Genomic DNA, 18,560 nt, shown 5'->3' on the forward strand with positions numbered 1-18,560 from the left:
ATTCATGGGAGACACACAGAGAGAGGCAGAGACACACACAGACAGAGGGAGAAGCAGGTTCCCTGTGGGGAGCCCCATGTGGTACTCAATCCCAGGGCCCCAGGATCACTACCTGAGCCCAAGGCAAACACTCAACCACTGAGCCACCCAGGCATCCTGAGCATGCGACTTTTGATCATAGGGTCATGAGTTTAAGCCCCACCGTGGGTGTAGAGATTACTTAAATGAATAAATTAAAATCTTGAAAAAAATATGATATATCCTCATCCTCTTATTTTTTAAAGATACTACATTGAAAAACAAATTACATTTAGCAGAACTTAATTGAATTTACTAATAATTACTTAATATAATGCAATATTTTCCTTCCCCCACCCTGTAGAGTAAATGTGGGGATACCTAGCATTGATACTTTTATTTGGTGGTATTATTTTGTAGACAACTACTGTAGTCAAAGTTACTAATACAGGGCTTTTCTTTTTTTGGCTGTTGCATCTTTACTCCCAATTAGGAACAGTCTCTAGGGATTTTTTTTTTTTTTTTTTAAACTGCGGGAGCTTGCGTTTTCAAAGTATTCATTTGTTTTTCTCCAGAACAGTGGGGCAAAACAGCCCCTATAAGCCATCTGGACTTGAAACCATTTTGCTTTGTCACAAAGCTTATTCTTTTTAGATCCTGACATAAGTCTGTATTGTCTACTGATTTCTTTTTTTTTAAACAGTGTGTGGTTGCTCCCAGGAGAGTTCTGTCTGAAGTTATGTCAATGTTGTTGTTGGCTGATTAGTAATTGAGAGGTGAAAAGAGACTCTAGTGAAGAAGGGTTTATCTTTATCATACATGCTAAAAAAGCCCATGCGTGGGTTCTTACCCTCCCCACTCAACACTTTTTACAAAAAGATGTGCAAGAGAGAAGACATAAAGACAAAGACACAGAGGGTTGAGGGGAGATGTGTACTCTACAGCAACATTCCTAAGAGATCTGACAAATTGCTATACTGGAGTGGAGTAACCAGAATTTTCCTGGGGCTGGATGCTTTTTTGGAATTTGAAAAGCTGCGCCTCTCCTGCCTTGATTTTTGTTGTTTTTTCATGTTTTTGTTTAAATTCTAGTTAGTTAATACATAGTGTAATACTGGTTTCAGGAGTACTGTCCTAACCCCATCATTTGCCAAATGTAGTGGTAGGTGACCCAACTTCATGAAGTTATGCCACTGGCAAGAAGTTAAGTCACATTTAATAAGTTATGAATACCCATAGGCTTCTTATGAGCTTTCATTTACTACCCCCCACCCCCCAAATGTCTCTGGCTAAGGTGAGGCCTCAAGCCTTATTTACTTTGCACAAAAATACTGTATTATATGTAAATTTTGGTGATAAAAGGAAATTTAGTTGTATTGGGATCTTCTTGTTATAAATACTTTTTTTTTTTTTTTTTTTTTTTGAGATATAGAGCAAGCAAGCACCTCCTGCCTGTGGGCAGGGGAAGATGGGAAAGATGGTGAGGAGAGAGAGAGAATCTTTTTTTTTTTTTTTAATTTTATTTATTTATGATAGTCACAGAGAGAGACAGAGAGAGAGAGGCAGAGACATAGGCAGAGGGAGAAGCAGGCTCCATGCAGGGAGCCTGACATAGGATTCAATCCCGGGTCTCCAGGATTGTGCCCTGGGCCAAAGGCAGGCGCTAAACCGCTGCACCACCCAGGGATCCCGAGAGAGAGAATCTTAAGCCGACTCCAGGACCCTGGCTCAGAGCTTGATCTCAGGACCTGAGATCATGACCTGAGCCAAGAAATCAGGAGTTGGAAGCTTAACCAACTAAGCCACCCAGGTACCCTGGAAATATCTTTAAAATACAGGAAAGAATGAAGTCTATAAAATGAATCTATTTTCTGCAGTCTTTCTAGAACCTTTTTGGAATTGATCCACACTTCTATATCCTAGTCCTGAAATACACCACTCCTATAATTTAGCTTTTAACTTCAATAGATCTAATGTAATGTCATGGCATAATGCATGTATTGTATATAAATTCAAGGGGAATTATCTCTTCACACTGATTTTTCTCTCTCAGTATCCCATTTCAGAGTTTGATTTTGATTAATTACATTTAGAAAAACACCCATAATCATTTTTGGTCAGATAAATGATGATATTAATGTTTAATATGCCATGCTTTTCTAAGCTGAAATGCAAACGATTCATGTTTAGTTCTTCACTGCCATTGAAGAGAGATAGGCCTGTAAGGTGCATTTTCCTCCCTTTTTTTTTTTTTAATTTTATTTATTTATTTATTCATGAGAGACAGAGGCTGAGACATAGAGGAGAAGTAGGCTCCATGCAAGGAGCCCATTGCGTAACTTGATCCAGAACTCCAGGATCATGCCCTAAGCCGAAGGCCTATGCTCAACCCCTGAGCCACTCAAGCATCCCATTTTCCTCCTTTCCTTTATTGTTTTAAAATATATGAATCAAAAATAAATAAAATAAAATATATGAATCCATATTGTTAAAAAAGCAACAGCAACTTTAGACTATTTAAGGATAAGGTGATTTTAGAAAGATAAAATCATCCTAAATCCCACTTCTGCTAAACAGCCATTATTTATTTTATTATTATAAAATTTTTTTTAGAAAAATATTTTATTTATTTAATCATGAGAGACACACACAGAGAGAGAGGCAGAGACACAGGCAGAGGGAGAAACAGGCTCCCTGTGGGGAGCCTGATGCAGGACTTCATCCTGGGACTCCAGGATCACGCCCTGGGTCAAAAGCAGGCACTCAGCCACTGAGCCACCCAGGCATCCCTCTTTCCTTTTTTTTTTTTTTTTTTTAAAGATTTATTTATTTCAGAGAGCAAGAGAGCATGCATGAGCAAGTGGGGAGAGGGGCAGGGAGAAGGAGTGGGAGAGAATCTAATGCAAACTCCCTGCTGAGTGTGGAGCCCATGACCCTGAACTCATAGATCAAGAGTTAACTGATTAGCCACCCAGGAGCCCCAAGTAAAACAAGAGTTAGTGATGTTTGTAGTATACAAAACTAGTAATGAGGTTCAGCAATATTCACATGTGGTACTAACCCACCAAGGATCTCTGAGCAGGGAAGGGAAATGGTGAGCCTTTAGGAAGAATATAACCCATGCCACCTATTCCCTAATTATTTTCTCTGTAGTGTGAGAGGGTTGGGAATAGAAAAAGGAAAACAGCTTTCATTACATCCCTTATACTCTGTCCCCAACCCTCACCCAGAAAAATCAACTTTTCTATTAGGGCCAAGAATCTAAACCTTTTCTACCAAGAGCTCTCTTTTGTTTGGCATCTGATTGAATTTCATGCCACCTTCTCTATTTCTATTCCAGTTTTCTTAAATTCTTATATCAGTGTTTCCTATGTTTATGTTATTGCTATGTACCATAAAGAGCTAGGCCACTTTCTTTTCTTTTTTAAGTTAATTTATTTGAGAGGGGGAGAGTATGAGCATGAGACAGAGCACAAGTAGGGGGGAGGGACGGAAGAAGAAGCAGACTCCCCACTGAACAGGGAGCCCTACACAGAGCTTGACTGCAGGACCCCGGGATCACCACCCAAGCCCAAGGCAGATACACAACTGACCGAGCCACCTAGGCACCTTAGAATTAGGCCATTTTCTTTTTCTTTTTTTTTTATTTTTATTTTTATTTTTATTTTTTATTTATTCATGATAGGCACACAGTGAGAGAGAGAGAGGCAGAGACACAGGCAGAGGGAGAAGCAGGCTCCATGCACTGGGAGCCTGACGTGGGATTTGATCCCGGATCTCCAGGATCGCACCCTGGGCCAAAGGCAGGCGCCAAACCGCTGCGCCACCCAGGGATCCCGAATTAGGCCATTTTCTGAAGTTTTTGGTATTTATCACTCTTGGGTTTTCTGAGTTACTCTGCCGTATAGCAACTTCTATTGCCAGAGTTATTTATATTATCAGGGGGATTTCACAAAACAATGGCATAAAACTAGCTTATTTGGCAGTCTTTTTTGGGTAAATAATAATTTAGAAAATTTCAATCATTTGTTACTTTTTCTTGATTACTCTCCTTAGGATGTGTTTATCCTCCTAGCTTATGGTGCCCTTTATGATTTATTAACACGCCTTATCAGAAGTGAAGAGTATTTATTTTTGTTGTGTCATTAGCATTTTAAGTGAGGGTGGCAGTTGTACATTTACAAACCAAAATGTAATACACATTTAAATTGGGATTTTTGGAACAGAGAATTTTTTTTTTTTTTTTAGGATTTTATTTACCCATTCATGAGAGACACAGAGAGAGAGAGAGAGAGAGAGAGAGAGGCAGAGACACAGGCAGAGGGAGATGCAGGCTCCACTCAGGGAGCCGGATGCAGAACTTGATCTCAGGACCCCAGGATCACATGCTGGGCCGAAGGCAGGCGCCAAACCGCTGAGCCACCCAGGGATCCCCTAACAGAGAGAATTTTAAAAGACTACTTTAAAAGAAATCAACATTCACTAGTTTTATAAATGGGAGAAAATCATTCTTGATTTCTTATAGACCTTGAAAATGCAGTGAATTTGAATCCATAGTTTTGTGTTCCATATATTTATCTTCCTGAGGAAAGAATCTATTTTCATAAGATTCTCAAAGGAGTTCATGATTCCAAAAGTTAAATTTAAGATCCACTGTTTAGAATAAGAAAGGAAAAAAAATACACTCTTATGAGAGATGGCAGTTCGTTTTGGAGTCTCTAAGTTTATCTGTTTTAATTTGCTTGAGGGAAAGGCCTGGCATTATGTATTGGCTTGGAATATTTTCATTATTGCCTGTCCCTTCCTGTGAAGGGAAACTGCAGAAATAAGAGATTTCCATTTGCAGATAAATAGCCCTGCCAGTCCAAGAACTGTCACATCATTTTGGGGGAAAAGAAAATCTTTCTTTTGCCATAGTTACTTAAGGTAATAAAGACATAAAGTCTCAGTAATTATTATAGTTATAGTTACAAAGTGTGAATCATATAGGTAGGTCTATGTAATGCTCACTTATGACGTTAGCAGATAGTAGTGTAGTGATTGCTAAATTTATGGATTATTCATGTTCTTCTCTAGTTAAACAGGGTCGCTGAGAAACAAAGCAGACATGAAGCTGTGTGTTCATGATGATGTTTCTCCTATCAGAAGTTCTGAATAGGCATAATTGTGGGAAAGTTGTTTTTTTCCAGCTTTATTGAGAAATAATTGATACATTAACATTGCTGTAAATTTAAATTGTACACCCTAATGACTTGACAAATGTGCATATTGCAAAGTGATTACTACAATAAGGCTAGTTAACATAATATCTCATAATTACAGTTTTTGTTTTCTTTTTGTGGTGAGAACTTTAAAAATCTATTATTTCAGCAACTTTCAAATGTATAGTACAGTTATATTATCTGTAGTCACCATGCTGTACATTACATTTCCCGAGCTTACTCATGACTGAAGTTGGTGCCATTTGGCCACTTTCACCATTTTCCCCTACCCACACTCCCTGCCCCTGTCAACTACCAATCTGTTAGTGGTAAAGTTTTTGTTAGAAGTTTAGTAGCGGACAGCCCCGGTGGCGCAGCGGTTTAGCGCCGCCTGCAGCCCAGGGCGTGATCCTGGAGACCGAGGATCAAGTCCCACGTCAGGCTCTCTGCGTGGAGCCTGCTTCTCCCTCTGCCTGTGTCTCTGCCTCTCTTTCTCTCCCGGCATCTCTATGAATAAATAAATAAAATCTTTATTAAAAAAAAAGAAGTTTAGTAGCATATCATTTTAAGTATTACTTGTTAGACATCTGCTATATGTTCTTTTTTTTTTTTTTAAGATTTTTTTTATTGATGAGAGACACAGAGAGAGAACGAGAGAGAGGCAGAGACACAGGCAGAGGGAGAAGCAGGCTCCCTGCAAGGAGCCTGATGTGGGACTCGATCCTGGATACCGGGATCACGCCCTAAGCCCAAGGCAGATGCTCAACTGCTGAGCCACTCAGGCATCCCTGTTCTTTATTATTTTTTTAAAGATTTTATTTATTTGTTGGAGAGAGAGTAAGTGCAAGTAGGGGGGAGGAGCAGATGAAGTGGGAGCAGACTTCCGTGGTGAACAGGGAGCCTGATTTGGGGCTTGATCCCAGGACCCCGGAATCAGGACCTGAGCTGAAGGCAGACCAACCCTCAACCAACTGAACCACCCAGATGCCCCTGCTATATGTTCTTTAAAACATGTTTTTTTTTTTTTTTTTTTTTAAGGTTTTATTTATTCATTCATGAGAGATACAGAGAGAGAGAGAGAGAGAGAGAGAGGCAGAGGAAGAAACAGGCTCCATGCAGGGAGCCTGACGCAGGACTCAATCCCGGGTCTCCAGGATCATGCCCTGGGCTGAAGGTGGCGCTAAACCGCTGAGCCATCTGCGCTGCCGTAAAACATGTTCTTTAAAACAGCATTTTACCCATAGCACGGAACAAGCCTAAAGTTTCTAGTTATTTAACCCAGATAATAGCAGTCCACTTAGTCAAGGGAGCATCATTTTTAAAGCAGGCCAAAAAATAATTACTTTTTCTTATTAATTCTTAGTCTTTTCTTATATCCCCTGGCAAAATGTTGAAATAATTTACTCAGAGTACATCACCAACATCCTGTTTTATTTATTTATTTTTCAACATCCTGTTTTATAGCTGCTTTTCTGTTCAACATAACTATTTTATTTTAAGGGTTTATTTTAGAGAATGTGAGAGAGGACAAGAGTGCAGGGGGGAGGGGTAGGGGAGGGACAGAGAATCCCAAGCAGACTCTGCACTGAGCTCAGAGCCCCATACTGGGCTATATGTGGTGACCCTGACATCACCACCTGAGCCCAACCAAGAGTTGGCCTTTCTGCCAACTGTGCCACTGATGTGACCTTCAACGTAAGTTTTATATTTTCTGCTTGCATTCAGTTTATAGCCAGTGAACACCTTTGGAAGGCAGGGATAGTGTGGTACTCATAATCATGTTTCATGTGCTAGGTATATAGTAAATAGTAAACTTTTAAAAAATATTTTATTTTAAAAAATATTTAATTTGTTTATTTGACAGGGAGCACAAGCAGGGAAAGTAGCAGGCAGAGGGAGAGGGAGAAGTGGGCTCCCCACCCACTGAGCAGGAGCCCTTTACAGGGCTTGATCCCAGAACCCTGGGATCATGACCTGAGTGGAAGGCAGACAATTGACTGAGCCACCCACATGCCCCTGACACTTTTTGAATGAATGAATGAATGAATGAATGATTTGTCGTTTGCCTCTTTAAAAAATTTTTTTTTAAATTTTACTTATTTGAGAGAGAGGGTGCATGCGCGAGCAAGGAAGAAGGGCAGGGGGAGAGGGAGAGAAGCAGGCTCACACACCTGAGCCACCTAGGCTGGCCCCACACCTGTTTTAAAATTTTACTAGGCTCCACAACCCAAGGTGGGGCTTGAACTCCAGGGCCTGAAATCAGGTGTTACATGCTTTACCAACTGAGCCGGCCTAGTCGCCTTGAGTTTGCCTCTTTACTTGTATTTATTATAATCTTTACTCCTTGTACTTATAGTTATCTTTAATATTCTGGAAAAGTAAATAATGGATGTTTGATGCTTCCTAGAAGTCTCACAAATATGGAATATTTTCATAGAAACATATAGGGCATGGGTGCTAAATCTGGAGTTTGTGGAAAGAATTAAGGGATCTCATATTAAAAAATATATATATATTAAAAAAAAAAAAAAAAAGGGATCTCTGAGTCCCCGAGGAAAATAGGCAGAATTCAGATTGGATGTGGGGTTTTTTTCTGGGGAAGCATGATCTATGGATATATCAAATTACCAAATGGGTCTGTGGACCCCTGTATGATTAAGGACCAATGTTCCAGAGGTTGTAGGCTTCAATCTTGCAAAGATAATGAGAACATTAATCTAATAACATAAGTAAATCAAATGGCTCTTAAGGAAAAGTAGATGACTAGATTAAGGTGCTTTCAGTTTCTTGTAATAGAAACCATCTCAAACAAGCTTATATGAAATAGGAATGTATTGGTTTAGATAACTGAAAAATGAAAAATGACTACAAGATGCTGGCTGTAATAACTACTGGTTCTACTACTCAAATAGTACCTTTAATTAGGATTTCCTTCCTCCTTGCTCTTTGTTTTCCTTTATATTGGCTTTATTTCTTAGGCATTTTCTTTTCATGTGTTGGAAAAAGATGTCCATCTGCAACTTAAAAGCCTGCTAAATTCTTATAGAGTATACAATTCCAGAGGAAGAGAGGTAGTATCTTTCTTTTTTAAAAATTTTTTTTAAATTTATTTATTTATGATAGTCACACAGAGAGAGACGCAGAGACACAGGCAGAGGGAGAAGCAGGCTCCATGCACCGGGAACCCGATGTGGGACTCCATCCCAGGTCTCCAGGATCGCGCCCTGGGCCAAAGGCAGGCGCCAAACCACTGTGCCACCCAGGGATCCCGAGAGGTAGTATCTTTCTATCTAGTAACTGGCAGATATCCCAGAGGAGAATGACCTGTGTGGCTCAAGTCATATGCCCATCCCTAGGGAGATGGAGTCCTCACCAGTCGAATTGTATGGACTGAATAGAATTAACATGAAATGGGAGAGGTTGAAAGGAAGGCAATGTGTACAGACAAAAAACTATATCCACTGCAGTGACTGAAAAGTTTCAGGACAGGCAAAAGAAGTAATGAACAAAAAAATTTCATATTAAAATTAGGGTTTATTTAGTGATACTGAATTTTTTTTGTGTGAACTTCATATTTTTCTATATGGGTTTCAGCTTTTTATTTCAAAAGTATTATTTGTTTATTCATTTGTTTACCAAACATTTGAGCCATCGTCATTCTTTGCACTAGGACTACAACAACAAAGAAAACAAAAATCTTTGCCCTGAGGTGCCTGGGGAGCTCAGTCAGTTAGGCAACCTACTCTTGGTTTTGGCTCAGGTCATAATCTCATGGGCGTCAGATCCGGGGCTGCGTGGGGTTTGGTGCTCAGCAGGAAATGTGCTTGAGATTGACTCTCTCCTTTTGCCCCTCCCCCTCGTGCTCACCCTTTCTTTCTCTCTGAAATGAATAAATACATCTTTAAAAAAAATTCCTGCCTTCATGAAGTCTACGTTCTAGTGAGGCAAGGCAGATAATAAGATAAATTACTAAGAAGTATAGTATGTTAGATGAGAGTGTTGGAGAGAAGTAAAGCAGGGAGAGAAGTAGAGAGGGGGTATTGCAGTTTTAAATATCATCACAAGGAAATCTGATTAAGAAGGTTACATTTAGGGGTGCCTTGGTGGCTCCTTTAAGTGTCTGCCTTCGGCTCAGGTCATGATCCCAGGGTCTTGGGATTGAGCACTGCATCTGGCTCTTGCTCAGCGGGGAGTCTGTTTCTCCCTCTCTCCCTCTCTCTGTTCATGCTTCCATGCATACACTCTCTCTCCTCTGTCTCTCTGATATAAATAAAATCTTAAAAAAGAAAAAGATGACATTAGAACGAAGATGTTAAGGTGACGAGGGGGCAACCCATTTGGATATCTGCAGAAAGAGAATTCTAGGCTGTAGGAAGCAAGTGCAAAGGTTTGGAGTGTTGAAGGAACTGCAGGGAAGCTTGAATCAGAGTACATGAAGGAGGTGGGGAAGGAGGGGAAGAGTAGAAGAGAATGATGTCAAAGAAGAAAGATTATGATATATTGTGTTGGTCCTGGGAGGCTGTGGTAAGGACTTTGGGAGGATGTAAGCAATCAGAGGAGTTTGAGCAGAGGACTGAACTGATCTTACTTTTTTTTTTTTTTAAGTTTTTATTTATTTAAGTAACCTCTACACCCAACGTCAGGCTTGAACTCATGATCCTGAGATCAAGAGTCGCATGCTTTACTGACTGAGCCAGCCAGGTGACCCTTCTGACTTTTTATTTATTTATTTATTTATTATTATTATTATTATTATTATTATTATTATTATTTTATTATTTTATTTATTATTATTTTTTAAGGATTTTATTTATTTATTCATGAGACGCAGAGAGAGAGAGAAGCAGAGACCTAGGCAGAGGGAGAAGGGGGTTCCTCGCAGGGAGACTGATGGGGACTACATCCCCAAGCCTGGGATCAGGACCTGAGCTGACGCAGATGCTCAACCATTGAGCTGCCCAGGAGTCCCTCCATCTGACTTTTTAATGGGTCACTCTAACTACTGTATTGAGAATGCATTATAGGGGCAAGGGTGGAAGTAAGATTAATTAGTTGCTGTTGCATTAATCTAGGCAATAGATAATGTTGACACAGACCAGGATGGTGGTGTAGATGATGAGGTTGCATCCGAAGGTAGATTTGCTAATAGATTGGATATGAAGTGTTAGAGAAGAATCAAAGCTGACTCAAGTTGTGAGCCAGAGCAGCTGACCACGGTAATTAAATGAGCTAGCTAAGACGAGGAGGAGCAAGCTTTAACATGCGAAAGTTAAGATGCTTATTAGACATTCAAATCAACAAGGTTGTCCAGTAGGCAATTGGATGTACAAATCTGGAATTCAGGTCTAGGCTAGAGACTAGACTAGGAATTTGGAGGTTGTCAGCATGTAGTTAGTATTTAAAGCCATGAAACTGAATGAGATCACCAGGGAATGAGTAAACAATGAAGAGAAAAGGTTGTTCAAGGACTGAGTTTGTGGGGAAAAAGAGGAAGAACTAACAAAGAAGACCAAGAAGCAACCAATAAAGTAGAAGAACAAAGTCCTAGAAGCCAAATTAAAAAAATGTTTTGAGTGACCAGATGTCAGATGACACTGATAAAACAGTTAAGATGAGGGCTGAGATTTAATGATTAGATTTAATTATAATTTTCTTTTTTTTTTAAGATTTATTTATTTATTCATGAAAGACACAGACTGAGAGAGACAGGCAGAGACACAGGCAGAGGGAGAAACAGGCTCTCCACAGGGAGCCCGATGTGGAATTCATTCAGGATCAAGACCTGAGCTGAAGGCAGGCGACCAAACGCTGAGCCACCCAGGCATCCCTAATTATAATTTTCTTGACGACGGGTGGCTCAGTGGTTTAGCGCCTGTCTTTGGCCTGGGGTGTGATCCTGGAGACCTGGGATTGAGTCCCACATCGGGCTTCCTGCATGGAGCCTGCTTCCTCCTCTGCCTGTGTCTCTGCCTCTGTCTCTCTCTCTCTCTCTCTCTGCCTCTCATGAATAAATAAAACCTTTAAAAAATAATTTTCTTGATGAGAACAATTTTATGAAATTGAATTTGATTGCTGGAGTTATTTCTAAGAAGTGTTCTTTTTCTCAAGAATTTAAACTCCATAGTTCAGGTAATCTAGAAAGCTGTTAAAAAATCTAGAAGGCTGTTTATTAGCCAAATAATTTTTTTTAACCAAATAATTGTTGAACAAATATTTATTGACACATTATAATTCTTCAGTGCTTCATTTGTTGTACATGTTCTGTACAATGTTATGCAAAACACTGTTTTCAACTCAGATAAATATGCAGATATGCTAAGGATTCATATTTTTGGAGTAGGATGCATGTATTTTCTTTGGAATGCCTGTTATATGAAGTGGAAACACTTTATAAACTATTTGGTCTTTTTTTTTTTCTGTATTTGGAAGTTTTTATCAAGAAACTAAAAAATCAACAGAAGTACCTGATTCTTAGATCTTTCTGAGTATTCAATGCCTGATTGTGATTCCTGATACCAGGAAACACAGGGGTTGATAATGTTAAAGAATTTTCATTTCTTTAATGGAAATAATACTTTTCTTTTCTATTAGAAATTCATTGAATTTGAAGATTCTCAAGAACAGGAAAAAAAGGATTTACAGACCCGAGTGGAATCTTTAGAATCTCAAACAAGACAACTTGAGCTCAAAGCAAAAAACTATGCTGACCAGAGTAAGTAAAAATACTTCTCCTCATAAGTACATATTAAAGAGTGGGCTCTAATAGTGCAGTGACTCATCTTGACATTTGACTGGGCTTCCAAATATATATATGTACTTGGAATTGTCATCATCCCAGACTGAAGAGTGAGACCTGGAAGCTAGGTTTGGTTCTTTATTCACATTTTCATGTGGCACTGATGTCTGTAGAAATAACTAAATCAAAGATGCCTTTAAGACTCTCTTCTTCAATTTATCTCTCAGCCTTTGTAGTTAACATTATCCTATATCCATTATGCAGGATTCTGGGATGTGTGCATGTGGATCATTTCTTCTGATTTTGATCCACTACACAAATTTCCATTGCATTCTGTATTGTTTTCAAATTTACAAATGTGACAAAAACTCTAGCTCTGAAGTATGTATAAAAAAATTATTGAATTCTAGGGGAGCCTGGGTAGCTCACTTGGTAGAGCATGTGACTCTTGATCTCAGGTTTGTGAGTTCAAGCCCCCTGTTGGGCAGGGTTCACACACACACAAAAATTATCACTGAGTTCTCTTTTTCATTATTTTCTAGTGGAAAACTGAGGGAGTTTGGGGAAGGGAATATCATTTTTCAGATTTATTTCATTTTTAATATAATATCATTGTACTTTTGATTTAAAAATAACTGTTTCATACTCCAAGGATGATTTCTCTTTTTGGCTAATGAATTGGACAAAATTAAGTCAAAATTAGAAAAAAAAAAAAAGGCGGGGAGAAACTTCATGGCCTATTTTCTTATTTGATTTGGGCAGGCAGAGAGTTTTTCAGTTTTCCCTCACAGCACTATAAACCTTCAGAATCCTTGGAAGCAGAAGAGGACCAGCAATTCTTCCTTTGTCAACCATTTTGGCTACATAGTGACATCTGCTGTTTAGGATGGGAATTCATGGTAGATAACCTTCGCTTATTACCAGACTTGGGGTGTGTGTGTGATAACTGACTGTTCCCTCTAGTGCTTTGGAATGGCCTAATAGAGCTAAACCTTGAATCACTGGGAATCTGGAGTTCAGGTATTACAGAATTCAGGGAAAACTGACATGGCTGTTAAGCAGATGTCATGCAAGGGAGCCAGTTGATGTTTGGTAATAAGCCAACTACAATGAGACAAAGCCATATATCATGTCTTTGTACTTTTAGTCTTGTAGATACCTAGAGTGTTCTAGCTTCCCTTGTTCACATTGAATATGTTGAGTGACTTCTGTGATTCTACTATAGAAATTTAAGGTTTTAGATAGCTGGATGATGGACTCCATAGTGCAAATGCCAAAAAATATATTACTAGAGTTACATCGCTATGGGTACCACTCATCTAGAAAAACAGCTTTGGGACACTTGGGTGACTCAGCGGTTGAGCGCCTGCCTTCGGCCCAGGGCGTGATCCTGGAGTCCCAGGATCAAGTCCCACGTCGGGCTCCTTGCATGGAGCCTGCTTCTCCCTCTGCCTGTGTCTCTGCCTCTCTCTCTGTGTGTCTCTCATGAATAAATAAATAAAATCTTAAAAAAAAAAAAAAGCTTAAAACCGTGATTAATCAAAATTGACCATTCAGATGCACAAAACTTGTAATGCTAAATCTCTTCGTCTCTGAGTGAGGCTGTAATGAATCTTCTTTTATTAATGCTTTGCAACTTACTCCCTTTTCCTTTGATACCTTGGAATCTTTTTCTCTCTTCTAACTACTTTCTTCTCTCTTCTATTTTTCTTTAAGCCTTAAATGGTTATAATATGAAATCAAAGTGTATCTTAAAATTTTCTTCTAAGTCTTTATTTTGCCATATTTAAATATCTGAAAAAAAATGTGTGTGGAAGAGAAATGTTTGACTATTTTTTCATTTTACTTTCTTAATTTTCCCTCCCTCAAATCTCTTAATATGAGTCAAAACTCCTTATTTTTAAAAAAAGGTGGAGGAAGGAGATGATCTTTAAGTATCACCAAAGCCCTATCCTTTTGGAAAACAAGGACAGGGAATATGTTTTTTAAAAGATGAAAACCAGTGTAAATAGATGTATGTCAGAGCATATGAATTCTTTTTTATATGATAGACAAGAGAATATCTGACTATTTAATCTTAATTCTATCAGTTTTTTTGAAAGAATACATCATGATTTTTGTTACAGTTACTGTAGCATGACATCTATTTTTATTTTCATTGTCTTAAGCTTTTAAAATGGTTTGAATGTTTTTTAGTGTTCCTAACATCTATTTTTAAATAACACTTATTTAAGGCCGTAAAAATTACTGATAATATTTGTAATAGAAGAGAGATGGGTGCAGTGTTTTTTGTTTAGTGCCACTTTTTGAGCACAGTGGGATAACAGTATCTGTCCAATTTCCATGTTTATATTTGTATGTTAGAGTCTTTAAAGACTGTCAGTTCTAATTGATATGTTTTAGGGCACATATTCTCTTTAAAAAGTAGCCACAGTAAAAGTCTTAAGTTCTGCTTTGAAGATGACTTCCTATGTTAAAAGGGGAAATTTTGGTTGTAGTTACTTACTATTTGAGAAGCAAGAAAACATCAAGAAATAGGAACTGAATTAAGGACATACTTTACAGCTTTTGATAGTATGGAATTTTCAGGTTGTGGTATTATTTCACAATGTTGAGAAATTGAGTCTATAAAAATTTTGCATAGTTGAGTGTATAAAAGCTTTGTGGTCATGTTTGATTTTAGAGATTTCTAGTTGCTCTCTTTTAAAAATTTGAACTATGTAGGATATGCTTTTGGTTTTTCTAACACAAAGGACTTTTTAAAAACGGTATTACATGATTTCTTATCTGGGAGTAACAGCAACACTTCTTTGTAGTTAACATCTTGTGAGTCCTAAAGACGAATCCGAAACATACATGGAGTAGAAATACGAAATTATGGGTTGAGAAAGGCCTGTTGGTTCTTAACAACTATGGAAGGAGTCTGTAATCAGTCTTGCTGTTCATATTGTGGCAGTAATGAGTTCTTTGTCACAAAATACTTGATATTCATTAGTTCTTTTGTATATTGAGTATTTCTTTCTTGTAAGCCAACTATTATCTTAACTGAGTCAAGTAAATATAGACATTTTAATACAGTTAAAAATATTATACCGCTGTATATCTATCATTTAGCTTGGTACAGAAGAATATGTTTGTAGTATGGAAGAATATAATATGGTTATTGCAGTCAAAGAAATCAGTGTGTGTGTGGGGGGAAGGTTATGTATGACTTTCTAGTCTTTTTTTCCATATATACCATGTTTTTATATCACTGAAGTTAGAGTGTATAAATAATTTTGTATCTTGTCCTTAACACTATATTTCTTGTATAATCTTTATTCTTTTAAAAATGTCTGCCTATACCCACCATCCAGAAGCTATGCCATCTATTACCAATTCTTGTTTTCTCTGGGGTATCTTCTCTTTGCTCTAATGAGAATTATTTAATGGCCACTTTGTTTTTTTTACTTTGGCTACTTGAAACTCAAAATGAACTTAGGAGTACAACTGTAAGGACTAGTTTGGACCTTACCTGGGTAGCGTACTTAAATTATTTTCTTTTTAATCTATACATATGTAATGAATTGTTATGTTTTAATAAGCTATCTCAAATCCTTTGTAGAATGAAAGAATGAGAGTAAAAATAAATACAGGTAAATTAAAAAAAAGCAAACAAAAAACTTCTGTTGGTTTGGTTGGACATCTTTTCCAGTATAGTGAATTATATTGCAGTGAATATTTTTTCAAAACTATAGATTTCGGGACACCTGGGTGGTTCAGCGGTTTAGCGCCTGCCTTCAGCCCAAGGCGGGATCCTGGAATCCTGGGATTGGGTCCCACATCAGGCTCCCTGCATGGAGCCTGCTTCTTCCTCTGCCTGTGTCTCTGCCTCTCTCTCTAGGTCTCTCATGAATAAATATATAAAATCGTAAAAAACAAAACAAACAAAAAAAGCTATAGATTTCTCTATCTTTTGATAATTTTCTCAGAATATATTTAAGGAAGTAGGGCAAGTAAGATTAATATTTCAGTGGTTTTTGGTTTATATTAGTGTTTGGTCATTTTTAATGTGAAAAGAGTTGGAGAAGTATGGTTGAGTAGCATATTTCATTTATCATAACTTATGAATTTGAATCATTATTTGCAACATATTAGCACACAGAGCTGATATAGAACCATTTATCATTTGACTCTCAGGAAAACTGTTTCCCTCAAGCTCTTTGATTTATAATAGGTGACTTTTCCCTTGAATTGTGGAGATGATGGCAGTAATTTTAAGCTATGTGAGGGTTCTTCTCTGAATCTGGCCTTCCTTCCTTTGAATGAAAATTTCTTTTTTAAATTAAATGAAAAAATGATTTTGACAATTGACAACACTGTAGTAGAGATTTATTCTGACCTTTTGCTCTTTCCCTCCCCCATATAACATTCATTTGTTTTTTAGATTTGGTATCAAGATCTTGGTCTAATAAAATACCTTGAAGTCTTTACCTTGAAACATATATTATTATTGGAAGGAAAACACTTCTGATTTCTTGGTCATAAGAATTAGCATGTTATTAGATGGAAAGTGTAATCGTTAGCTTTTTTTTATTTTAAAGGAATAAAGAAAGGGATTAGAACAGACTTCCATTTTGGGGATTGTTTTATAAGCAAGGTCTGTCGGTTAATGATGTGATTGATCATTTGAGAACTTTCATAACATAGATGAAAAATAAACCATTTTTAAGGTACTGAGTATAGGTTCGTACCTAAGTTAATATCTAGGCCTAAATATTCTCTTTTATTTTATTTATTTATTTATTTTTTGTCACTGTTTTTCAAATCAGTTAAAAAAATACCTTCAGGTTGATAAAAAGCTTTATCAGCCCCTTTGCCATGTTTTGTGATTGGCAATAAATATTAATATTCTGAAAATTGGAATAATACTGTAATAGGCCTTTTTTTTCATTTTAATTTTTTCTTGTCGGTAGACCATCCCTTCTACATTATTTTTATTTTTTCTACATTATTTTTAGAGTGACTAAAGTAAAACACTGATCATTTGTATTTTTGTTGAAAGCATATTTTTAATAAGACAACTTTCGGAGTTTCATATATCTCCTGACTTAAAAAATGATGAAATAAAGGGTGCCTTGCTGGCTCAGCTGGTAGAATGTGTAACCCTTGATCTCAGGGTCATGAGTTTAAGCCTTACATGGAGCATAAAGCTTACTTTAAAAGAAAAAAAAATATTAAATGAAATTCATTATATAGAAAGTTGCTTTAAAAAAAGTTACTTTTTTAGTGCCTTTAACTGGAATTGAATTCTTTGCCATATGAAAAACATTTGTATATTTAATAAACTTTATACAAGGGTTTTTATTGGAGCTTATTTTTAGAGGGCAAGCCAAAAAATTAAGCACAGGATAATTTATGCAAACACTAACATTTTATTATGCCTACTTCATTAGGTAACATCATGTGTAGTCTTCAGATCTGCTTTATGTCTCATTATCTGTATTTGGACTCTCTCATTTCTGTAGTCTAATGTTGCCTATTGAAAACCTTAAGGTTGTAGTTTATAATTAATATCTGGAACCTAAAGTTTCATAGGAAATTAATTTTATTAAGGGTGAAGGGATTTATAGTGAGCTTAGAGAACAGAATAAAAATGAATTATTTGATTACTTCAAACATATAAAAGGACAGGGAAAGAAGATACCAAGTTGTTTTTCTGTAATTTTGGAAGATTTGAATTAGAGAAAATGTTACTTGTTGATTTTGGTTGATCATGAGGAAGTATTTCTTGACTATGAAGGTGTTACATAGGAATGTGTGCTGGGGGAAAGCATGGACTCTCCCTACATAGAGACTTTAGTAGGAGAGTAGTCAACTTTGTGGTGTGGATGGCTTAGGGTAACATTGTCAAGACAGAGACTAGATCAGTTCTCTAACCACAGAGGTTCTTTGAAGTTATTCTACTCTGTTTTCAGGATATGATCATCAATTCATGAGAATGCTTTAGCATTTCACCTTGTGTCATTGATTAATAGCATCAATCTGTCTGAAAATCTTTTGAACTTTAGAGACATGGTGCAGGACTTAGTTGGCAGAAGAGAGGCTTTTATTACTGTTTTGATGTGGTTGTCTGAGATTTATTTGATCTTAAGTCAGCATTTGATTCTTGCTTACCTGTTGAGACTTTTGATGCTCAATTGTTCAAGGAAAGGCTTGTGAAAGACCAATGCCAATCTTCTGAGGCCAAATAACATTGGATTATCTGCCTTCCATGAATAGTAAGAACTGATGATTCCTTTTGAGAAGGCAAATAATGAGTTGGACACGGCGTTCTAGCAGGTGTGTTTCTCTTTCTTCCCCCCATAGGCCTATCAGCAGTCTGATGGGGCAGAGGACAACAGAGATGGAAGGTGTTCCAAACTTGGCACAGGCCATCAATCTAAGGAGGTAAGCTCTGATTTTGAGCAGGCTGAGCAGGTGGCTCTTCCTGCCTTAATCATGTTGTCTTGCTCTTTGGAAAGATGGACAGAAAGAAAAAGAGCATTTAAATAAGGCTGAATGATCTCTATTAGTGATTAAAAAGGGAAAAATTTAGATTAGTCTTTTGATTCTTCTTTTTTCTT

General features: G+C 37.4%; 1 protein-coding gene across 7 annotated transcripts in view; it reads left to right on the forward strand.

Moving 5' to 3' along the window:
* SPAG9 (sperm associated antigen 9) overlaps positions 1-18,560 on the forward strand; it is a 145,750-nt gene that overhangs the window by 25,345 nt on the left and 101,845 nt on the right. For all 7 annotated transcript variants that reach the window (XM_077852706.1, XM_077852707.1, XM_077852708.1 and 4 more), the window contains exon 2: positions 11,811-11,931. In XM_077852706.1, coding sequence (XP_077708832.1) covers positions 11,811-11,931 — 121 coding nt within the window. The remainder of the gene's footprint in view (positions 1-11,810; positions 11,932-18,560) is intronic.

This window comes from Canis aureus, chromosome 16 (assembly GCF_053574225.1).
Source record: "Canis aureus isolate CA01 chromosome 16, VMU_Caureus_v.1.0, whole genome shotgun sequence".
Taxonomy (NCBI): domain Eukaryota; kingdom Metazoa; phylum Chordata; class Mammalia; order Carnivora; family Canidae; genus Canis; species Canis aureus.